This window comes from Aythya fuligula, chromosome 3 (genome assembly GCF_009819795.1).
Source record: "Aythya fuligula isolate bAytFul2 chromosome 3, bAytFul2.pri, whole genome shotgun sequence".
NCBI classification, from domain to species: Eukaryota; Metazoa; Chordata; class Aves; order Anseriformes; family Anatidae; genus Aythya; species Aythya fuligula.
Window position 1 is genome coordinate 7659367 of NC_045561.1, and position 24923 is coordinate 7684289.

General features: G+C 38.0%; 1 protein-coding gene across 5 annotated transcripts in view; it reads left to right on the forward strand.

The window, feature by feature from the left end:
- The first annotated feature begins 3850 nt into the window (after window positions 1–3850).
- Window positions 3851–24923, forward strand: part of TASP1 (taspase 1) — an 80596-nt gene continuing 59523 nt past the window's right edge. For 4 of the 5 annotated variants that reach the window (XM_032184905.1, XM_032184907.1, XM_032184908.1 and 1 more), the window contains exons 1-6: window positions 3851–4062; window positions 5624–5691; window positions 7303–7371; window positions 15521–15641; window positions 17161–17245; window positions 23367–23446. In XM_032184905.1, the coding sequence (XP_032040796.1) occupies window positions 3924–4062; window positions 5624–5691; window positions 7303–7371; window positions 15521–15641; window positions 17161–17245; window positions 23367–23446 (562 nt within the window). In that variant the 5' untranslated portion in view covers window positions 3851–3923. The remainder of the gene's footprint in view (window positions 4063–5623; window positions 5692–7302; window positions 7372–15520; window positions 15642–17160; window positions 17246–23366; window positions 23447–24923) is intronic. The other variant, XM_032184906.1, reaches the window with a different exon arrangement.

Below are 24923 nucleotides of genomic sequence, written 5' to 3' on the forward strand. Positions count from 1 at the left end.
AAAGGGGTAGAAGCAAATGGGAACTGAACACTCCTGTCACAGAAAAGGCTCTGAGAACTAAATGAGGTCCTTCTGGGCAGCCTCAAGTGGGATGGGAAATTATCTGACAGAAAAATCACGAAAACGCCCTTGCATTTTATTTTATCCCTGGCAGAAAACAGAGCTCGTGCTTCCTACTCCGAGGAAGGCACCAGTTCCCTCACAGCCCCGCTCCCTGTGCAAAACCCCTCATAGACAGCTCCAGTTTTATGCTCGCTTTTGCTGAAGGAGCCTCTCCGAGGTAGGAGAGAGGAGGAAGCCTGGCCCGAGGCTGTCCCCCGTCCCCGTCCCCGTCCCCCTCAGGGCCGCCCCCAGCCGCCATTTCTCCCCCTCTCTCCCGTCTCCTCCGCGTCCGCCATTTTCCCTCCGCCCCTCCCCAAGCCCCTTTTATAGCAGCCCCCGCGCCGCCATTGGCTCCTTCCCTTCAGCGGGGCGGGCCTTTCCCCTTCCCGCCCGCCAATCGGCCGCGCCCTCCCCCTCCCGACGCCGCTTCCGGTCGCGTGGCCGGCCAAGCCCAATGGGCGGCCGGCGGGGGGGGGGTGGGGGCGGGACGCCTCATCCTCACCGAGGCAACGGCGCGGCCGGGCGGTTCCGGGGGCGCGCGAGGCCGGCGGAGGGCGGCGGCGGCGGCGGCGGCGGCGGGTGAGTGCTCGGCGCCCGGCCCCGCCCCCCCCGCCGCGCCCCGCCCCTCCCCGCACCCCCCCCCTTGGCCGGCCGTTAACGGCCGCGCGGGTTCGCGCGCGCTGCCGGGCGGAGGGGGGCGGGGCGCGGAGCTCCCCCCGGTGACGTCACCCCCGGGGCGGTGGCGGAGGCCCCGCCCCCTCCGGGCGTTGCCATGGCGACGGCAGCGCTGAGGCGGCCCCTCAGGAGGGCCTGGCGGGGGGGGGGGTGTGCGGGATTTCCGTGGTGTTTTTTCGCAATAAAAGTTGCTTTCCTGCCTTATTTTCGTGCATCTCTGTGGCTCCTCGTTGCTCGTTGCGTGCTCGTTGCATGCTGTCTCTCCACGCACCGCTCCTGCCCTGCGTCCCCCAGCCCCCTGTCAGTAAACGGAAAGCCCCGAAACGTGACAAGCTCCCCCCCCCCAAAAAAAAAAAAACCACAAAAGCTCCCAAAACGAAAAGCCCCAAAACGCCACAAGCTGCCCCAAAACGAGCCCTCCGCATGGCCGGGGCTCAGACGGAGCCACCCCCGCGTGCGCTTCCCCCTCCCCTCACGCTCGGGCCGCGGCGGGTGCCTGCCCCCGGGGCTGAGGCTGGGGCTGGCTTGTTTGTTTGTTTTTTTCTAGGATTTCCCCGCTTGTCGCCTTTTAAATGCAGTAAGTACGCGGGGCTGCCTCGCTGGGGCTGTCCTGGAGTGTGTCCTTCAGCAGGGCTTTCCCTGCCGTTTCTGTAGCTGTGTGGTGAGGAGGAATGGGGTCAGGGCTATCCAGGGTAGGAGAGGAGAGGTGAAGCTCTGCAGGCAGCTTGGGGGGGAAAGGCAGGCTGAAGTGGAAGCAGCAAGTTTGGGAATGGCCCTCGAAGAAGGGTGTGGAAGGGAAGGGACTGGGCAAAAACTAACGTGGAAGGATGTTAATGAGATGAGTTTAACGTGCGTTGTCTTTTTAGCTTGCTGTGCAAACTGTACAGCTGCCTTGCTCGTAAAAATCACCACATCCTCAAACCCGAGTGCATGTCAAGGCCTAATTAGGATTTTCAGTCTGGAGCGATACTATTATTTAGGCTTTAAATAGCATCTGCATCCTCATTTTTAAAAACAACTCTCCCATCTTTATTACCGTGCCTACCACCATACTATTTTACTGCTATTTCTGCAGGAATACGTGGTCCATACTTGCTCCTCTATCATACTTCAGTCTTTGTAGTGCCCCCGTTAGGTGTGTGCTGCAGTGAGGTGCAGGGAAGCGGAGTCTGTAGCAGACAGGCTGTGTTTCGGGTCACCTCCCGTACCAATGGCTGCTGGAGCTCTCTTGCTTCTTGTTAGCCAAAAAGGAAGTAAATTGTAGTGGCTGTGACGTTAACTTGAGCTCTGAGTTCTGTACATGAGACTTGCGGTTGGATGTAGTTTATAAAAGATTTTACTCTCTGTACAATCTGTGTGTTGTAGAGGTAATTAATTTTGCATGAATAAATGTATTTATATTCACATAAGTAAACATAATTATTTGTACTATATGTGTTTATAACTATGCGAAGATACATATATGTATTTAGCACCTAAGGGGGAAATGAGTGGAAAGAAGTAGCTTCCTAGAAAGCTGTGCTAATTTACAATGTTGCAAAGATGGCTTTGGTAAAACAGTAACTTTGTTCTGTGCCAGCGCAGAGTGTTGACAAACAACATTTGCGTTGTTATGGTTGTTTAAGCGGAGTAGTATTTAATTCCTGGAGTGAGCTGTATAGCACTTGCAAAATTTGTGGTTTAAATCCTACATATTAAATATCCTTTATTTCACTTATTAGTGTTTTTGGGTTACAAGTAGGCCCTTTAGGGGTGATAGACGTCAGGCTGGAATATCTTGATACATTATCGGAGGTCTTCATCCATGCATTACAGTGACCTGCTTGTTCACTTCCTGAATTAATCCGACACATAGAATGTGCTTTCAGTTTACCAGCTGAACTAGAGGAGTGATAGTGTCGTTATTTGTCTGTAGATAAGAGAAGCAGTAAATACAGCACATTTATTTTCTGACTCTTGAGGAATACAATACGTTTTTCTGTACTATCATTTGGGAGCTTTTACTTTGTATTCTAGAAAATAGTGTCAGTTTTTCCATGAACTTTCTATAAACATAAAATTCTATAAACATGTTAAGGGTTAAGATCCAAAAGCTAGCTAAAAGAATGGGTTTACTGAATTATTTGACTTTGACTTAAGTGTATTGTGGTTCGTTAATAATCATGGTAGCTGTTCTTTTTCTCTAGGCAAACTTTCCTTTACTGTCTTGGGCTTATTTGGCATTATTTTTAGAAATACTTTGCAATTAAAAAAATATTCCTTTTTTCTCTTTCCCCTGTAAATTAATGGAGAACAATAAGGGGAGGACGTAGAAGGCTATGGAAGACTAGGAATGAGTTCATTATAGGATCTTAAACAGCTTTTTCTTTCAAAAGAAAGAAAAAGATAAGGCATTATTTTTATTCAGATGCTGCAATTCTGTGGAGAACGTGTTAATAATTTCTGATAAGCTTGAATTTGTGTTAATGTATGGTTTCTACATCACCTATGTAAAATATCAACACAAAATCATGCAGACAGCTGCCAGCACGTGATTTCAGGATAGGAGGTTATGCACGTATCAGTACATACCATCTTTTAGCTTTTGCTAACATTGTTATAATGATGCTTAGGACTTTTCACACGAGAAGAGGATGTCACTTTTAAGAGGCCAAGGTTATAACTGTGAAGCATCATTGTGTTTAAAACTAGCTAGGCATGCTGGGTGGAGAAATATGGTGTAATGTTGAATAAAAGAAGACCATGGAAAGCAGCTTTCTCAGTCGTGTGCAAGCCTTAGTTCAGCAGTTCCCTAGAACAACTGGCTAGGTTATTAGGTTCATGTCTCTTAAGGGGAGCCTAAAGGCTGATTCCAACTTGCAACATGGACTTTTCCAGCTGAGTAGGTTATCTTAAGTCATGCTGATACTGCTAGCTAGGAAAGAGGCAGAACTTGGAAGCCCTTCTTTCAAGAGGTGCTCTCGCCTTATTTCAAACATGTCTTCCAAAAATTCTTTCTGATGTTGATATATATGAAATATGTCTGTTGGAAATCCATATCTAACATTTGCATGTGATTTGGTTTTAGGATGATTCCTCTCCAGAATTTATTTTTGAATGGAAGCATGCTCTTTTCCAATAGAAGATGGTGATCCTAACGTACGATCATGGAGAAGGGGATAAGTTCGATAGAAGTGTTACCTTCCAAATCATCTCAGGTTACAGCTGTAAAAGTGGTGGTCAAAGAGCCCGAAACAAAGCAAACCCAAAGAGGGAAACGAGTGGGATTTGTGCTTGTTCATGCAGGTAAGCCACAGAAGCATAACAGCTGGAATGGAAATGAGTGAGTGGAGAGTTTATGTGGAAGTTGCATTGGCTGGAGAATCTTGGGAGCTGGTACTAAAAATGTAATTTTTGGTGTTCTGAATGGGGTGTGTGTGTGTATATGTATTTGTATATCTAATTATATGCATATGCTCTTTGTCAAAAAAATCCTTAAATTTCACAGTTGTAAAACATCAAATTCTTCAGTTACATCTGCTAATAGGGAACCCTGCAAAATGTGAGAGAGGTCTATTCCAGTCTGTTTCTTTACCCTACAGAAGGATCAAATAGAGCTCTTTCATTACTGACAATTTTTTGTCTAGCTTGTCCTTTAGCATGTCTAGTTAAGACTTTCTGAAACCTTAGGCAATGTGTTGCCGTATTTGACTCTTTTTATACTTTGAATGTTTTCTCCAAGTCTATTTTTTTATTGTGTTCTTTTTTAAGTGAATTGTTATTTATTCTTTCCACATGTAACAAAGAGGTCTTCTACTCAGATGTGATATAAAAATGATGTACTATGTGTCTCTTGTTCATAAATAATTTTTAATAGGTTCCTTTTAAATACAGTAAGTCTTGAAAATATGCATAACATTTACATCTGGATATACATTTGTTTTTAGCTGCTGAAATCCTTCAGGCAAAACTCAAAAAGTCTCCATGGTGTTTATTCTCAGTTGATATTGGAAGACCCTGGTATTTTATTTAAAGAGCAGATTGAATTGATCAATACCTTACTCTTTGCTGGGTTATTTTACTATTTAAAATTCCATTTTTTTTCTTTGCTAAAAGTGTTAAAACTGATTTTAGTAGAGTTTATCAACGCTGGCATTCCTAAAGGTGATGAAAGGGAAGTTGAAATCAATACAAACGTGTTTGTCAAGTTAAAAAAAAAAAAAAAAAGGAAACTAAAGGTCAGTGTGCTAATCTTGTCTGCTGTTTTTCTGGTACTGTATTGAATCAAATAGTGGACACTGATAAATTTCCCAGGTATGGAAATAGGGGACAGTGCCTAAAACCAGGTCAAAATGGGTAGGTGCAACAGGATAGGCATAGAGACTGAAAATGAGAAAAAGACGAAAAAGTGATCCATCCTTATTTCAGGGACATCTTCTGGTTCTAAAACTGGAGTAATGAGCTCTAAGAGTGCAGCATAAATATGAGAAAATAAACAAAATAGTAATTGGCCAGCTTACAAATCAGCAGGAAAAGGAAAATTGGAGTTTGACTTTTTTTTTTTTTCCCCCACACGGATGGAGGTTAAATGAAATAGCAATGCTGGAAATCCTTCATGAATGAACAAAACTGGAGTCGCTTCAGGAGTGTTTATAGGAACAGATTATATGACACTGAGATTTACACCTGTATGCTCTGTACTCTGTAAGTGTATTTGGATGGCATAAAGTTGTCAACCACTGATACAAAAAAGAAATGCTAATGTAATCCAGACACCTTCTGTTTGCCTGTGTCGTAATTCTTGCTTTGAGCTATAGGCAGTAGTTTGCTAAGTAGTATAAACTCTTTTTCTTTTGTCTAATTGTAGGTGCAGGTTATCATTCTGAATCCAAAGCTAAAGAGTATAAGCATGTGTGCAAAAGAGCCTGCCAGAAGGTATGTCTTACCATCTCCACAGTCTTGTACTGGGTGTGTAAGAAATATACAGGGAACACTGTCCCTTTGCTGTAAATAGGCATGTCGTAGTTTAGCTACTCATGAACGTGTGCGTTGCTAGAGGAAAAAATGGAGCAGCAACAGTTAACATGATGGCTGTACAGAGTCACTACAGTGCTTGGCCCCAAGGTGCAGCAAGTTTGGTATTTTGGTGGTGGCAAATAAAAGACATCAAAGGAATGACGGAGAACAAACAGGTAAGCTCGCAGTAGTGCCTTCACAGGATATTCTTACAGTTTCTGCACTGCTTCTGTGGTTCTGGGATTACCTGAGCTGAACATGGTGCCTGGATCTTTCTTTCATTTATATCCACTCTTTTTGGAGTTTATTTAAGCCCAAGCATCCAGATTACTCCATAAATATAGGGATTTCTAGAATTCCTTTCTTCTTGATAGCTCTTAAATTTTTAATAAGAGGAGAGGTAGAAACAACAACTAAAAAAAAACAACCAACCAACCAAAAAAAAAATCCTTTTCCCAAAGTTAGAAAGGAAGAAATGGCACAATTCGCATTCCTATGGAAGTATGTATAAAAATATATACTTACTATTTTTATCTACCTTGAAAACTTGGCTTTGGAGCTGGCAAATCTCGTACACGAAGTGTTAAATAAGAAGCTGGAATACCGATCTCCAAAATTCATAATGCCTTTTGCTTTCTCCACGGAGATGGAGCTGAGGAGCCTGGCAGGCTTTTTGGAAGTGTTCCAGAGCTGGAATCTAATAATTAATTAACACTTCATCTTTACAGCTCTGTTGCTCAGTCCTAATACAAATCTAATTTTTTAATGAGAAGCCTCAAAAAACATCCAAACTTAACACCAGCTTCATTAAAGTTTTACATTAACCCTGATGATAGTAATTTCTTAGCTAATTATGTGTGGAAAAGAGGTTGTTTACTGTTGAATTTGTCTAATTGGAGACTCTGTTTGTTTCCTTAAGCTAGGTAGCCAACATAAATAAGTTGTATGAAGAGCAAACAGTCATGGGTTTGTCTTGCTGCTTAAGATATAGCCATAGCTGTTTTCTGGAGGTTACCTGAGGGAATAGGATGAGATGTGTTAGTGTTAGGCTCTAGAACTCTCCTTGTGCGTGTGCATGCATATAAAATCTGAAGATAACTTTATCATATATGATTTGTTTGTATGAGTTGTCTTTTAGATGAGTTCATTTGTTGATAATGTTCAATTTCATGATCATTGCCATGTATGGTACTAGGGATTGTTGTTAAATCTTGCAAAGAAATTAGAAACTTCTTGACTGAAACATTGTGTTTGAGGAAGTCAGGTATGAGAATTTGTTTTGCTACAAATTTGAGCTTGCAGGAATCTGCTACTAAATGCAGTGGTGGAATGTCTGAGGAGTAAAAAAGCCATCAGATCTGCCCTCACACGGTGCATGGCCGTGATTTCCAGCGTATCTTGTTTTTCTGTCTTCTTACATCTTAAAGTCATTTGGTGAAGATTCTCTTTTGTACAGGAATAGGAAAATGTGGCACTTAGTGATAAAATATTAGAATTTCCTAATCATCAATTGAAAATTCTGTTTTACAGGCAATTGAAAAGCTACAGGCTGGCGCTCTTGCAACAGATGCAGTGACTGCAGCACTTATAGAATTAGAGGTAAGAATTTTTGACAACTAAAATATATCTCAGGCACATTGTCACGTTTTTCTGTAGGAAGGTACTAATTCAAGGGGGGAAGGTACCCCCCCTTGAATCTACTGAGATTTCCCTTTTTGTGTCTTAAATTTAGTTATCTGTGCAGATAGGGAAGCTATACTAATTTTATCTTGCCTTTTCGTTCTTTTTTGGAATAAATGTGTTTAAAGACTTCTAAAACTGCCAAGTGAATAAAAGTTCTGTACTTGGTTCAAATTGGTTGTTATCTCAGGTATGTTTTATCGGATAGTCTTTAACAATAAAATTTAAACAGACAAACAAACAAAAATGATTAAAGATTTATCCAACCCTTTTTAGGGAAGTTCTGACTTACAGGTGGGCTGCACTGGCTCTACTTCTTAGGTGGGGAAAAATCATGCTACTGGTAACATTGGCTAACCAGATGTCCTTGAATAAGTTCTCTCTCTTTTTTTTTTTTTTTTTTTTTTTTCATTAGTATCTCAGTTATGTTTAGTTTCTTCAAATTATAGTCCAAAGAATTTAGATGTAGTTAGTCCTTAATAACTGTATTAATGCTCTCAGGTAGCAATTATATTGATGTAACTGTCTCTGATGTGCTTCCTGGATTGTGTTATTCATATCTTTTTCACTCCTTCAGGATAATATTGCAGAAGTGATTGTATAAATTTAAGGTTGCTAGTCTCTGTCCAATTAAACGACTATTAGAAAATGAAGTAGGAATTTTAAGTTCTCATTTGTTCCACGTCATACTTGAGCTATGCACTTGAATTAATGTAATTCATGAAGGCTTTTTTCCTTATATTTTCACTTTTTTTCCTCTATGATCTCTGTCCGATAGGATAGGAGAATAGAAGCAGTCTATTTGGTGAAATGCAGCTTTTTGTAAAATTATCTTTTTTTTCCTGATTTTTATGACCAGCTGTATATAGAAGGGTAGGACAAGTAATGCTTTTATTCAAAATGGATTTTTTATTTAAGGTACAAAGAATCAATAATTATAAGGAGATGAGCAGCTGTTTGTAAGACATTTGGAAGAGTCTCTTTTTGGAATGGTGGGATTTTACAGCATCTGACTTTAGTGAAAGGTCCCTGTTGAAAAAGGAAAAGGAGAGTAAAGCTAAAAGAATTTCTGGGTTATAAATGAGGAAGTTTAATATTAATGATTGTCCCAGGTTCACTTACCCTCATGGCAGTAATTGTTTCATCCTCTCCAACTTTAGTAGTAAAAAAAAAGGAAGGTGATGCAAGTGTTCTGCTGTAAAAATAACGTCCTGGTTTGGGAATGTATTGTCATGTTTGAGAGGAGTAGCAGTGGATTTGCTCACACACATGTTTAGGAAGTATTAATTAACATATGTGGTAGGGCTAGCGTAAGGCAGGCATTATGTACCTCCATATGCATTAGGCATGCTGACTAGGTGCCAAGGCTTCAGTCATACTTTTAACTTGGTGAACTTTTTGACTTTGAAGAGTACTCCGGGTCTCCACCGAACTGTTCAAATAGGCTTTCATGTGCTATCTTACACATTAAAATAGATCTAGGTGAGAATAAAAGATAAATTCTCTGTAGAGGAATTATTTATGATGCACATCTATAAGCTAACTGAATCTGCTGTTTTTCTACAAGATTGTTTTGTGATCCAGTTCCCTCCTTATTGGAAGAAAAATTTCATATTTTGTGTTGTGATTTGTATTGTGTTCCTTAACTAAGTAGAAGAAAACATATTTTAAGAAGCTCAACTTAAAAGCTATGTATCTCCTTGCAGCTGTGCCCGGGGTAATTATTTTCTGTTTTTGATATCCCTAAGAAAATCTTTTGCTGTAATAGATTTAAATATTCTGAAGTGACATCTTACAGATGTCACGGCTTTAAGATGAAATTAAAACATATTTAGGGAATTAATCTGATCAGCAATCTTTTTCTTCTTTTCTGTCCTGCTACTGCTCTGGTGATGCCTACCATCATTCTACTTTCTGTTTTTGTAATTGTATTAGGTAGTATTTTTATGTGTACTGTTGTACAAAACCTGTTTATTTATTTATTTATTCATGTTTTTAAGATTAATTATTATTTTTTTTCAGGCTATTCTTCCACTGTTCTCAATGTAATTATTGGCTTTCATTTACTCATTAAGTGATCTATATAACTTAATTGTGCATCATTCTCTTTTTTATACTGTGATAAAGAATATTGGGTTTGGGATTTGGGCTTCTTTTAAATTAAACTTTACAGCTATGCATTTACATTGAGGAAGAATCAAAGGTATACTCAGAACATAAAATGGTGTGTTTTGCAGTGGCAATTTTTTGGAACTGGTATGAGAAATTCCAAAGTGTTAGATGGTCTGCTTTGAAAATGTTGAAAGGTTTGTGTCCACTCATACCTCATGGCGAACACCACCTCTAGGGATGTCCATCTTTTCTCTAGCTGAGTCTTCTGTTTTACTTCCAGTTCTTTTCCTATTTCTGTCTGGAAAACAGAAACTGCGTGTGGCAAACCAACAAAGCAAACAGAGAAAATGTTCTCTTTCATTATGAGACTTTATAGGTAAAAATGTAGGTTTGTATGTTGACTGTCTCTCTTGTGAGATATCACTACTCTTGTTTATGCAGAAAAAATATTGACGTTTTCATCAAGTACTTTAGCATTTCAAATTGGGAAGTACATAGTAAAAATCTGTATAAAAACTGTTTTGTTTGTTTGCATCTGCCACTGCAATATAGATTAAGGTAATGAACAACAATATTTTGTATTACATGATAACAGATTCCATTGTGGAATACTGTTTCAAACTTCTTTACATTTTGGTTGCTGTAGAACACATTACAGTGAGTTTATCTGAAATATTTAATCTCTTTTACAGTTCTGTAGAGTTTCTAATGCTGTATTCCAAAAATCTGTAGTCTTTGCAAGACACACAAATCTTTTCATGGAAGTGTCACAAAAGATTAATTTTTTTTCCCCTCAGTTCCGCTCAATTACACAACTCCTATTACACAGAATTTCAGCTAATCCAAGAGGCATCACTTCAAAGACTTGTTGAGGCGCAAGACTTGCTCTTGATCTTTTATGAGCAAGCTGACAGTTTGCTTGTGGTATGCTGTCTGTTTTTTGTTTTATTTTTGCAGGCTCCAAATGGAGAATGAACAGCCTTTTTTTGTTGGACTTTGAATCTCAAATGAAATAGTGGATAGATTAACATATAATGCTAATAGTTTTTTGAGGAAAGGTAGATTACTTTTACAAAACAACAACACCTGACCCAGAATACTGTTGAAATAACTGCACTGGTCTTCATAAGCATCAGCTGTATTTTGTAAGTTGATTAAAGGCAGTTAACGTTTTCCAGTTTGTGAACTCTGTCATTGCAGAGAAACAAATGAACAGGTTACATTTTCAGCTTTTGGTAATAAAATGGATATGGACAAGGTGCTTCATAAAACTTACCATTTACACTGTATTCTTCTACAAAGACATGAGCCCAGAATCATTTATTTTTGCAATCTTGCTATCAGCCACCATATGAAGTCTGAACTTGCCTTGAAAAACAAAGGGATTTGGGCAGGTTTTTTTTTTTCCTTATGAAACTTTCAGTTTTCAACAAAACCGCATGCTGATTGAATTTATGGCTGGCTGGAGAAGTGGTGTGCAATTTCAAGCTTAGAGTATAGAGCACTTCAGAGGGTCTACTACTCAAATATCAGAGACGAGGGTGTAAGTTTGTAAGAGGATGATAAAGATATTAAAATTTCTCTAAGTGTAATCTCAGTTTGTTAATATTATGTTTACATTGCGTGTTTCTTTAATCTGACTTCTGTGGAATATTATTTATGAACATCATTTAAATTGGAAATTAATGTGATTGATGGGAAGTGGATGTCACATTTTGCTTTTGATCTCCTTGCTACTAAAATTCCTGTATTTACTTTGCTTGTTTTTTTTAGCCTCAATTCAAAGGAACACAAAGCAAAATTTTGCATTGAAGTAGTTTACTTCTTGTTGAATTGTGGTTGGTTTTTAAACATGATTTATTAATTTTATAATAAATAAGATTTTGGAATATAGAATCGTAGTCCCAAGGATATATTTTAAAAGCTGAAAGGACGATGCCAGCAGCACTGTTGGGGTAAGGCAGTCGCCATAGATGAACATTAAATGGATAATGAACTGGAAGTTGTTAATTCTAGTTAAAAGCATTGCTGTGATGTTTTGCAGCAGAGTGACTAACAGTAATCTGTGACAAAAGTGTTCTTTAAAAACATCTTAGCTGATTTAGTTGAAAGGGACCTAAGTCATCCTTGTAGACTGACTTCTTGTCACTGAATTCCCACAGAAAAATGAATTTTAAAATTGCAGTGTGTAGAAAGAAATGGCTGTAGACTTTGAAATCCTTTTCAAAGTTGCAAATAAACCTTGGCCTAAACTGTAGCAAAGATGAATGTAATGCTCTTTAATACATGTCAAAATAGAACATTTTAACTATTTGCCTAGATGTAATTCTGGACTATTAGAGTTGAGTAACATCTTCAAGCATTCCAACTTTGACCACAGCTAGAAACTTCAGCATGCCTGTGATTGCTGCCAGAACATTTTCAAATACATCTTGAAATAAAAAGGAGTCTACAAATGAAAATGATACCCTTGGTAGCTTAAGAGTTTTTACAAGATGGGCTAACTTTGGAAAATTAAATTCTTGTTCCACATCTTAAAGCTTTGTATTATCTCTTTACTACAGTTTCAAGTTTTAAGTTAGAGATACTTCAGTGATGGTGTAATTGCTGTAGTCTAGTGTTTTTCACAAATTCGAAAGCTTTTGTTTTATTAAAATGCTTTGAATAGACACTTGTTTGTCTTCTCTTGTGTTTACTTTTGTGTAGCGGGTAGGGCTTGCTGTTAGCTTGCAAAGCTCATGCTGTTTTGCTTGCTTATCTGATCTTTTTCTGACAGCTTAGAGATATAAAGGCTTATCTCTGCGTGTGTTCTTTAAATACAAGTAAATACCTGAATATGCCTACTGGTACAACTTTCTTTTCCTTCTTTCCCTCCCTCCCCCAGTTGGGTACAGCTTGGGGAATCACTTCTTGCAGTTCTGCAGAAGCTCGGTTTATTTTTTGCCTTTTGAAAGCATGCACACTTGTTTTAATAATGTTTCCACATTCCTCAAAGGCTGTGCATTTTCATTTTAAAGCACTTCTTAATTTTCCTAGATTGTATTCCAAAATTTGTTTATCAGAGTCTTGAAATCTTTTGGTCAAACTTTGCAGAGATTCATGTGTTCCAAAAAGAGGTGTATTAACGTGTGGTATTTCATGTCCTTGTCTATTCATAGATGTAGGTGTGAATATCTGTTTCCATTTGTTATGAAGGTTTTTCCCTGCCTCATTTCAAAGGCTTTATATCTCATCTCATCTAATTTCAAAGACACTCTGGTAGGTGTCAGAGATTCTGTGCTGTTCACACCCAGTTCCTGCGCTGTCTAAAGCTGTTATCAGATCAGCTTTTAGGTTTGTGAAGCTAGAGAGACCACCTTTCTCGTGGCAATTCTGAGACTGCATCTTAACTGAGTGCAGTCTCATTGTAAAGCTGCACAGAAATTCTGAGCAGGCCCTTGGAATTTGCTCTTCATTTCTTTTTTTACTGGAGAAGTTGCTCAGGTTGTGAGTGAGCGTACTGGTTAAGACTCCTTAGTTCTGGAATGAAAGAGTTGTGCCATCAAAGAGGCACCTTCTGTTTTGTTGGTTTAGATACATAGTATGTGGTAAGTAGGGTGACATTCTCATAAACATTTTGTGGTATTCAGAGGGGAGAAACAGGCAGCATTTGCTTTGTCTTGAGATCCTCTCATAAGTCATCTCTTGGTGCATCCTCCATGTTGTGCCAGTGAAGGTGTTATTCCAAAGCACTACTTGATTTTTAGAAATAAACTGAACTAGTGCTACTATGTAGCCCTTTTTTTTTTTTTTTTTTTTTTTTTTTTTGTATTATTATTACTGTTTTCCTTAAACTCTCTTAGTTGTTACATGTATCAGATAGTAGGGAGCTTTGTATCTTTTTGTATCTTGCAGGCAGAAGGATTCTAGACAGAGTAACCAGGATTTCTGTTCTGATAGGTCCTCCCTGCTCCTTTTATGTGGCCCTGACATCCACTTTTAAGGTAACAGCTGTCTTTGCTTTGTGGCTGTGACAGATCTATAGAACACAAAATTCTTGCTCTTTGTTAATGTTTTTGAGTATAATGTACTGAGCAAATGTTTTTGGAACAGAGCCTTAGAAATTAGTCTCAGACTTGCAGATCTCCGTGCTCCGATTACCCGAGAACAAGGAACTTGGAGAGCTCTAGGAGTAAGCACGGTTCATCCTAATGCATTCCTGTTTTTCCTTTGTCCTCCAGGAATTTTTCGCCGTTTGCATTCAGATTCCTTCTGTCACTTCTGTGCTCCTTTTGTTCTAAAACTTCACTGGCTTAATTTTCTTCAGAGTTGCAGTCTGGCGAGCAATACAGTTGGCTAAGCCCGCTCCTTCTCGGCAATCTTCCCCCTTTACAAGGCCATCATCTTGGTAGCCTTCCACCTTTCCCCCTTTCTAGGGAAAGTTATTCACTGTGCGCTGAGCTGCAAGTGTCTCAACTTCTCATCCACTTTACCTCTTTTCTGTGATGCATATCTGTCAAAATGAACAACACAATGAACGGACACAATGAGTTTGAAGATTTGTTATGGCATGAGATAAAGTGGGATAGGATAAAAATTTGTGCTACTTCTTGGATTCGGAAGAAAACCAGAAAATAAAGATGAGTGGTGTAGAATTAACACAACGGAGAGATTGCTGTCTGTTTACTGATTATACATTGATCATGTATTAATGATTCTCCACTGTTACCTTTAAGCATAAAGCTCCAGCAAGACTGCATTTTGATAACTGTTTCCAGCCCTAGTGTGCTAAATACCTTATCTCTGTAAATTAGAATCAGTACCTTGCAAAACAGGTTTTGTATTTACTCATTACTGTTCATCTGAAAGTTAACAAAAGAGTACTGACTGGCTGCAAAGGTTTTTTTCATTTCTGTTCTCCCTCTTTCTTTAGTTTCCTTGCATTCATTGCAAACTAGCGTGTGCAAAATAGAGCCAATTCTCTTAACATTTCAGACAGAACTTTGTTTCCAATAGATGTGTTTCCTGATTCTGCATATATTATGTGTATTTGTAACGTTACGGCCATCTAATTTCTATGATATATTTACATATGGTCTAGACAACCGTTTTATTTCTTACGTGAGGTTGTTATGCTATTGTAATAAAAACAGATAAAAACTCTAAAAGCGTGCAGCATCTCTAAAATGTTACTGTTTGAATGTTCTGGCCTGTTTTCTTTCTTCATTTTGTACTCAGTTTTGTGCCTGTGTATGAAAAGTGGGGGTTATGTTGACCTAATGGTGAGACTTCTGGACTATGCCACTTTAAAGCTTTGTGATTTTAGAATCATGGTGATGCTCCGAGGGAACGTGTAGGCAACAATTCGTACTTTTACATCTAGCATGTGATGCTTCTTGTTTGAACTTCTTGTTTGACAAACTTGAGTTTGCAAAAACTACAGAAAACTCTAATAAAAGATGCGTTAGTTTTTAATGGGTAATGACTGTCCTTGTGCTAGTGTTCAAAGAGGAATTTTGCAAAGTGAATTCTTTTTATTGGTGCTGATTCCTCATTTCTGTGTGCAAGGCTGAAGTCACAGTCTTATCATCTTAAGGAAACATACGGTTCTGTTTAGCTGCTCCGCCATACTTGAGGGTTTCCGAAGTAGGCTGTGGTCTCTGTGGAAGAGATTTTGACTCATCTTGTAAAGCTTTTGCTTGCATATAAATGATTATCTAAATTTGTCGTGTGGTTATTACTTCTAATAGCACATTATTACACTTGAGATGTATCACACTGAAGAGGGTGTAAGGTATCTACGGTAGTAATTTGAAGTGACCAGTGCAAATTGCTCTTTTTGGTTGTTGTGGTAGATTGAAATACAGCAATAAGAAATTGTGCTGTACAAAGACCAGTGTCACCACATTCGTTATGCAAAGGTCTTGATGTAGTCTGTTATGGATGTGGCCTTACCGTGTTTTATTCTTATTTTTAGGATTCTCCTTTTACAAATGCAGGAATGGGGTCTAACCTAAACCTTCTGGGTGAGATAGAATGTGATGCCAGTATAATGGATGGAAAATCATTAAATTTTGGAGCTGTTGGAGCACTGAGTGGTATGTTGCTTATGTATTGTAAAGCTAACTACTGATTTATGTGCAAAGATCAATCTTGTTCTTTTTTGTTACGTTTCTGGAGGGGGGTGGCATTATAAAATACTTCCCTGTTTAATAAATTCTTTCCCTTTAAGGGGAGAAGGAGGCATTCCCGCACCCTGAAATGCTGCTTTGTGTTGTTGCAGTGTGTTGTCTTGTTAGTTCACTGATAATCCTTTGATGCAGAATGATCACGTGAGAAAGTATTCACCAATGCGGTTAAATTTGCTCAGATGGCTTTGGAGAATGAACTTTTATGATATGATAACTTCATATGAAATTGCAATTATCCATCTTTCTATCTACATATTTAAAAAAAAAAAAAAAAGAAAAGAATACTAGCATTTAAATTCCACTTACTTTATATTTGTTTTTGTTATCTGCCACTTTGGGGAACTTACGGTTACATAATTCAGTCATAAGGTTACCTGATAGTTGATAGTTAGTCTGTTAGTTAAGCTGGTCAAATTAGGATACCAAGGAACTGAGATTTCCTTTACAGTGTCAGGAAGCTACATAGATTGCTCAGCTCAAAACTGGAGCTTATTGTTTATTCTCGAGAATGGGTTTAGCTAATCATCTGTCAAGCTGTTTGCCTGTGACATAAAATTTCTGTTTAATATGGATTTTTTTTTCATTATAAATTTTCTCACATGAATAGTTACATTTTTATTATTTGTTTTGTGAAACTATTGCGAGGTTTGATGAATATGCATACAGGATTTATTTAATCTGAGAAATAATGTGTTTTTCTTCTCCTTTTTGCCTAGCTTTACCTTTCATTACGAAACAAATATACAGTCCCAAATAGGGATTGCTGAGCTCTTGCCCTAAGTATGTTCAACAGCCTTAACTGTTACTATTAAATAGCTTTTCTGACAATGTTTCAAGCTTTGTTCTTTATCCTAGAATAGTTCTGAACTGTGGTAATAACTTCCTCATGTAGATATAAATCTAAAATAAATAGTGAAATGAAGTGTTTCAGGGCTTGCTTGTTACAAAAAATACCCTTCAAACCATGGCAAAGGAGAAAACGAGGGAGTGAGAAAAAGCTAAACCTGAATCCTATAATCCCTGTTCTGGCCAGGTAGATCCAAATAAAAGCTTTTTCCGTCTTGAAAAATTAATACTCATAAAATGTCTTTGGCCTGTAGAATACCACTGAGTTAATTTTGAGACTTCTGTGGTAGGCAGTCACTCCTAATATTTCAGTATGCTTCTTTCTTTAAAAAACAAAACAAAAGCAAGTGTTAATTAAAAGGCCTTGCCATCACTGATAGGATATGTGAAGGAAAAACTGATAAAAAGTGTTATTAAATCAAAACATAGCACCCTGAGGTATCTCTTATTGAATTGCCAAAGCCTTGGAAATTAAAGGAAGCTGACTTCCATTGCCAAAATGAACATGAAAATGCAATGTGGAAAAATATTTTAATGTTCTGTTCCTTTTTTTTTTTTTTTTGCTAATTTTTCTTTTCAGGGATCAAGAATCCGGTTTCAGTTGCAAATAGGTTGTTGTGTGAAGGGCAGAAGGGAAAACTCTCTGCTGGCAGAATTCCACCTTGGTAATTGTTTTGTTCTGCTTGTCTTTATTTTCGTCTTATGTCTCTACTGCATGTGATATTTGAAGGCTATATCTTATCCAAAGAAGGCTGATGCTGCTTTACATACCAGCTATAGTGTGCTTTTAAAAAGAAGCTAAGTTTTGTTCTCTGATCTTGAAACATCTTGTGCACTTGATGCAGCTGCGTGTAGAAGTATTGTGGATAGATGGGGATGTCAGGTTGTGATAATTTCTGTCTGTGTTATTATTTCCAAATTTATGTCATACTGAATTCTTATGGTTTTTACTATATAATTTTGAAAAATCTGTGAATGCATCAAAATTAAAGTGAAATTCTACTACCTTTACCTCTGTTTACCGTAAAAAACAAGCAAGAACACATAGCTTTTAAAAAGTATGTACAAGAATCCTGCTTCATTGACTGTGGCTTTATTTTGTAGCTAAAACATGAAAATTTCCAGTGTTTACTTGGAAGTTGTTTTAAATATGGTTTTAATAGTATTTACAGCAACAATGAAAACATGCTTTATTGATACCGGTATAATACCTGTATGAAAGAGGAAACTATTAAGCACATGACAACTTTGAATATTACTGGAAGGAATCCAAGAATTGTTTTGGAATTGATTGATTTTAAAAGCATCTTATTTTCATCAGCAGTTTAAATTGACAAGGAGCTTGAACTCAAAGTGGTTACCTCGGTTATCATACTCACTGCAAAAAAATTGCTACCATTTGCTCACTGACTGCAATATTGGCAGATGTATTAAATCAGCACTTACGTTGTTTGAAACTCCTGTATTCAGATTTACAGATTTTACTTTCCTTACTGTGTTATTCTTCCTCTAAAACTATCCAAACAGACAGTCTCTATCTGATAGTACACCATTCCAGTTTAAACAGTGAGGAAAACTACTATTTCAGTGTTCTGTAATGCTGCAAAGGTAGGTCACAGATTGGAAACAGGCATTCCAAAACCAGCCCATCAACAAGCAGATGTTGCATTTAAAATTGTTTTCTTTACTAAAAAAAAAAAAGAAAGAGTGATTGTAGTTAGTGAGAACTTCTTTTTTTGGAGGAGTTAACTAAGGAATACTAACTTCAATTTCAGTTGCTGCAAGTAGCTTATTTCTTGAGATTTCAGGAGAAAGCCAGCATTTAGATAAAATATATTAAAAGGGGGTGTCAAATGGGGTGGTTGTTGGTTTTGTTTATTTATTTGTTTATTTTCAGGACAGGGGAGTTTTGTAGTCTCCTACAGGAGCAAGCACTTGTGATTTAGTTTTGTCTCTACCACCACAGTATTTTCTCTAATTGTGGCAAGGAAGAGTACCTGGCATAGTCTGTATCCTATTTCAGCATGTTTTCTGTAACTTCATGACCTAGTTTATGTCGCTATAATTTTAAAAATAACTGAATGGAAAAGAAGCTGTATCTGCTTGTCCTCAAAAGACAAGACTAAAATTTTCCAACACTGTGCAAGGTCTTGACTAACAAACAATGTAAAAGACAAGGGAGCTGAAATTGTCAAGGTGAGAAGTGAACTGTTTTCAGAGCCAACACATTCAGCTTATTGTGCAAATGCTTTGGATTTTATTTACCTATACATATTTCGATTTTTCCTTCCCCTTGCTGAATTTTGAGTATGGATTTTATTAGAAAAAAACCTAGTCACCTTGGGAACAGTCCGTAGTAGTGGAACACAGTAGCTTGCTTTGGTAGATGCTCCTGTATGTGCAGGGTGTCCTGAGTTTGGAGTGGAGCTAATGATCGTGGTAGGTGATGACTGTTGACAATTTCATGCCTTGCCTTTCTGGCAGGGTTTGGCGTAACACGTTCTTGTTCCAGGAGTGAAACATATTCCAGCACAAGCTGGGAAAATATGTTGTCAAGTAGCAAGAGAACAGCTGTATTTTTGGCGTTCTTCCCAAGTCTTAGGCTTTCAGTAACAGATTTTTATTTGTGAAGATACACAAGTTTCATCTTGTTTCTTGTGGGCAAATAGTGTGTTGGAGAGTCTCAGATAATGCATAGCCTAAGAACCTATCTTGTTAAAGAAACCTGGTGGCAGAGACAGCTTCTATAGCATGAGCTAAGCTGGCTTCTCGTTTTCTGGCCAGGATGTTTGGCACAGGACCACGTGAGAGAAATTCAGGAACTGTGAGATCAGTAGAAGTGGCATTATGGAGGGAGAGGCTTGTCTGTAAGAGAACATATGGAGGCAGTCAGTTTGGCCTGTTTACCACTGTTCTGCACCCATTTGTACAGTGACATTTCAAAATGTCACATTTCTAATTTGCTGTAGAAGAAATTCTAATGAGTGTGAATTTCTTTATTTGGAGATGGTAAGTTTACTGGGGAGGAGTGATCAAGTGTCCTGACTGGTACATGTATGCAGTTTGCTGGGAATTGCTCTGAGGTCTGGTCATTCTTGAACAATATCTTGTTGTTGAGTTCAAAACACAGAATCCCACTATCCAAATTCAAATTTAAAAAGTTTCTAGTAGAGAATCCCTGCATGGATGAGTGTATTTGTTAAAGCTGTTCTAAGGTCCTTACACCTTCTCTCATAGTTTATTCAGCTTGTTGTTGGCAGAATGTTCTCTATCTCTGATGCAATGATAGAAAATACCGAACTCTTCAATGTTACATATTATCCTATAAGACGTTCCTAATTGTATAACTTTACAAAAGAAAGAACAATTATAGTTGTACAATTGCACATTGCGTGGATCACTGAGAGTTGTCTTTGGTCCCAGAATAATGGATTAGATATTTTGTACTAATAGCTTTTAAGTTTTTGTTTTTTTTTTTTCATATGCTGAAATGAGGGATACCTGATCTTCCTAAGAGAAAAAAGCTTATTTACATCTTTTACTATTTCCTTTAGATATGTAAGGATTGTAAGATGGTACAAATAGACCTCAATATCTCCTTTTTTTTTTTTTTAACAATTCTTTTGTATTATTGATTTTGAAGTTCATATTTCCATCCATTTTTCAGTATTAATAATAATCCATATGGGAAGAAGGACTTCCCCCCTCTCCCCCCTCTGGACATGCAGGATTTTGCAGTTTTCACTCCTGGGATGCACGGTGCTATAGACAGGATATGTATGTTGGGTAACTTGCAGGGCAGTGCATAGTCAAGAATGTGCATAGATCGACGACTCACCACCTTTTATCTCTGTTCTTGATGTCATCTCAATAATTTCTTCAATGCAAGAGTGATTTCAGAGTGATTGCTGCATTTTAAAATAAGCATTACAAAATTTGTTACATTCAGGATCACCTTGACCATCTGTCATGAACCTAACCCTCTTCTGGCACTTCTGTTCATCTCCATGTAGCCTGTCTCCATACAGCCCATGTTAAATGGTTCTGTTTGGAGCAACCAGCGCCAGGAGAACCATGTTCTTGTGAAAATTTGCCTAAGAGGACCATTTTAAGGGTCCTTTGCCTGCATTTTCACTTACTGTGTTGTAGTTTCCCTGGAATTGGAAAGCACCTCTAAACATGGACTTGGTGCTGGGAGGACTTGTTCATCTTCTGTGTGTTTGGAGCCTGTACCAGCTGCAGAGCACTCTTCATTTGATACATTTGCAAGAAAGATCTTTTTATCTTGTTTGTGTAGAACCAGCTTTCAGGGTAGCAGAGCAGCACAAACTCTCATTCAGCCTTTTTTGTTTGTTTGTTTTCCCTTTTGGGAAAAAAAAATGTATTTTAAACTAGCCTAAAGGCTTTTGAGACTCAGCAGAGGTTCGGCTGCTTTCTGTAGCCCACTGGCTTTGTTCCCTATTTTCTCTCTTCCTCAGTTAATCGTGCTTGGTGGGAGCTGTCTAGGGTTCGTTTTGCTTTTATGCCAGCTTAAGCTATAGCCCTGTTCATGCTTGCCTGCTGCAGCTCTTCTACATAGGTATATGGATGTGTCTTATGGCACCCGAAGTAGTTTGCTAAGTGCCTCCTGGTTCCCACCTTCCCACCTCCCTGTGAGCTGAACCAGATCACAGAAACTTGCTTTTTGGGGTGGTGTGAAGACTATTTAGTCTTGTTTAGATTTACAATTATTTGGCTACCTGCAGAACTGAGTTCATGCTGTATGTCTGTAGGATTTGCTAACTAGCTATCTCGGTATCAGTTTAGAGGAGGGAGTACAGGTGGTATGGATAACAAAACACTGAGATCTTGATTTTTTGGCAAACTGATGACTGCAACTCCTCTGTGATTACGTTGTCCTTTCAGGACATCTGAAGTGAAAAATTAAAACAAACAAACAAACAAAACCACTAACTATTCTTTGGGACCAGAACAGGAAAATGGTTTGCCTGTGTCCACCTTGTAACCAGGGAGATGACTCCAGGAATTAAGGACACAAGCGGGAGCAAAATAAAAGTCACATTACTTAAGTTTTGAACAACTTAGTACTTCTTGAACATTCTTGGGGGCTTTTTTTTTTTTCTTGCTTTGTAAATACTAGTGACTGTTTTTGTGTCTTTAAGTATAAAACAAGCAAGCAATTGTGAGATGTCAGGAAAATGTAGCATTTCTGACTGATCTGTGCTATTCAGGTTATCATCTGTATGACTCCTAATATCTGATCTTGGTACTTTTTGCAACTACCCTTCCTCTATTTTATTCAACAGGAAGCGATTACTCACTTCCTGACAATGTATAGTTGAAAGAAAGCTTCCTTTAGTCAGTGGAGGATACTACTTCAGTTTGGCTACAGTTTGCATTTCTCTCTTACGTTAATATGAGTGCCAGGTCGTTTCTTGATCACTAGCTTACCTAAAAGGAGACACTTGAGTTCTCCCAAAGTACCCGGTAACTTACTCTACAGTATCTTGCAACATGAAAAAATATTTATCTGGAGCTACACTAACAATGGTAAGAAATACATGTTTAACAATTCAAATTCTTATCTAGAGAAACTTTTTTTTTTGACACTTAGGTAAGGAAAGACTGAACTTGTAATGGTTGTGTCATAGAGAAGATGGAAAGTACCACTGCAAAATACTGCATCCCGAAAGCTGCAGGTGTCAGATATAATACTATCAAGAAAACTTGCAGCAGTAGTAATGCCAATAAATTTTCTTTATCAATAATGTTCTCAGGAATTGATAGTATTATGTGGCCAGGGGGACTTTTGAGTAGCTAAAATAACTTTTTTAACCTCTCATATTCGTAATTCTGATATTTCAATAAAGCTTTTTGAAATTACTCTTAAGTCCTTAGTCTTTGCTTCTCGTGCCCATTCGGCAGTTGTGGTATTCTAATTTCAAAAGGGAAATAGGAAGCAGTGACTGGAAACAGGTGTCCTTTCCTATGTTGCTGCTGTTGCTGTTTTTCAACGGCTTTCTGAAAATGTGTAATCTTCAACTACCACATTCCCTTTTTCAGGGAATCAGATTAATTTATCTAAGGGGAAGTGGCATAGATAATTGAGATGACTTTTTTTTTGTTTTGTTTTCCTAAAAGGTACATGTCTGTGTATAACTCTTGCCATCTTTCATTATCATTGCAGTAAGTGCTGCCTCACTGCTTTAAAATGTTCAGTGCTGACTACAAAAAATCTTCCCAATTGTTTTTTGCCCCATGATTGTATTAAATACTTAATGGACTTGTCTCATTTGCAAATGCTTGATAAAACACCATGAGATAGACCTTTGTCTTTCTAAATAAAACTTATTTTTAGCTTGTATCGTGCATCCCAAAGTAATTCTTGATATTCCAGTAGCACTGACTAACTTCACTGGAAATGTCGTGCCATTCTTTTGTCATTCATCCCATGTTGTTAGTCTTCAGGATCTGATTTAGCTGTTATAGAGAGCAAGCCTATGGACAGCGTTGTGCTGTTTTAACTGCAATTAAGAGCTGGTGCTATTTGGTAATTCATTTAAAATTTAATAGCACTTTTTTTTATTCAATAGTAAACTTAATGTCAGAGCTGCATAGTCTTTTAATGAAACTACCTAAGGTTGCCAACTGCTTATAGCTGACTCTTCTGTGAAATGCAGACAGCTTACAATTTTTAAATGACCAAACCAAATAGCAAAAATAATTGCAAGAAAAGGGGGATTTGTTATATGGTTTTGTTTAAACTCCCTCTTCTGTGTCTCCTAGCTTTTTAGTTGGTGAAGGAGCTTTCAGATGGGCAGTTGATCACGGGATACCAGCATGTCCTCCAGGTATCATGGCTACAAGTGAGTAAACTGGTGGTATGAGTAGGAAGAACAGGACAGAATAATTTAAAATAGTGCCTCATACGTTGAGGTATACATCATGTCGCTGTTCTTAACATTCAACTAGCTTACGGTATTATGGTGTATAAGGATGGTAAAATTTAATCATTTTATATTAAGTATCTAAATAGCAAAAAGTAAGAACTGTTACTTCAGCTGCATTGTAGCAACGTGTAATTCAAATGAATTTGTGATTCTAGGATTAAATATAGCAAAGGACTTTTTTTTAATTATTACTTTTTAGCCAAAATATAGACTCAAACAGCTCAAGTTGTAATCCATCTTGGATCCAAAAAGCACCAACTATGCATGTATCTAAATAGGCTCAGATTCTGTAATTACATCCAGCTCTGATTCTTTGTCCAGGATTGTGTGGTATAAACAGGCCATTATTATTATTTATTTTTTTAAACTTAGCTAGTCTTTTCTTCATCTAATATGGTGGAATGATCCAATCCAGCATGACTCAAAATATACTGTATGCTAAGAGTTGCCAGGTTTCTTATAAAAGCCTTCTTTTTTCTTAAAATAAACAAAGTGCTTGGGGTATATTGATACGCCATGTACAAACTAGGCTAAAAATTTGTGCATGTACCCATGGAAAGAAGGATGTAGTTCCCCTTCCTTTTCTTTCTCAGTCCCCAACCTTTTGGCAAGTGCCCTTACCATTAGTTTGTAGCTTGCTATTGTGGCGAGAACATGCCTAATACTTCCTATTTTTCCCATGCAGGAAAAAAGTCAGAGTTCATTACCAAGAAGACAGACAATTATACTTTATTTTATTTTATTTTATTACAGTTTAAAAGATTACTGCATGGAATATGTGAGTAGTCCTGAAATCAGAAATTGAAAACCAGGGCTGCTATTAAGGCTTTTATTGGATGTACTTCTAAACATAGATAAACATCCAGAAGTTGCCGTTCAGAGTTGCTAATACTCAGCACTCAAATGTAACGCCTGAAGCAGTAGTACTGTTACACTCAATCATACCAATTTTCATACACATTCATGATGCATTTCATTTTGAACAAAAAATTTTGATTTCTATTCTCACATAACTTAAACTTACTCTATCTATCTGCTGTCCAGAACAGTATTTGCAGAACAACTTTTGGGCTCAGTTAAGCAAAACAGCTTTATTTCTGTGAATTTAGAAAAGGGGAAAAACTCTTAAAGGATTTTTTTTCAGACGTATTTGCTGTGTATGTGTAAGAGATCCTCCAGAAGGAGAGTTTCTTGGCTAGGTCTGTTTGAATGCACAAACGTTTACCCTGTTTCTAGTACCACTGCCTTTCTGTTGTGACAGAGATGATCAGTATCTAACGTTAATTTCCAAATGTTATTTTATTTGCTAAAATGGTCAGAGCAAATTTGTATATGAAGGCTTAAAAATGAGGATGACCACTGCTCCTTTGGTTTACATAACACAGACTGAAGT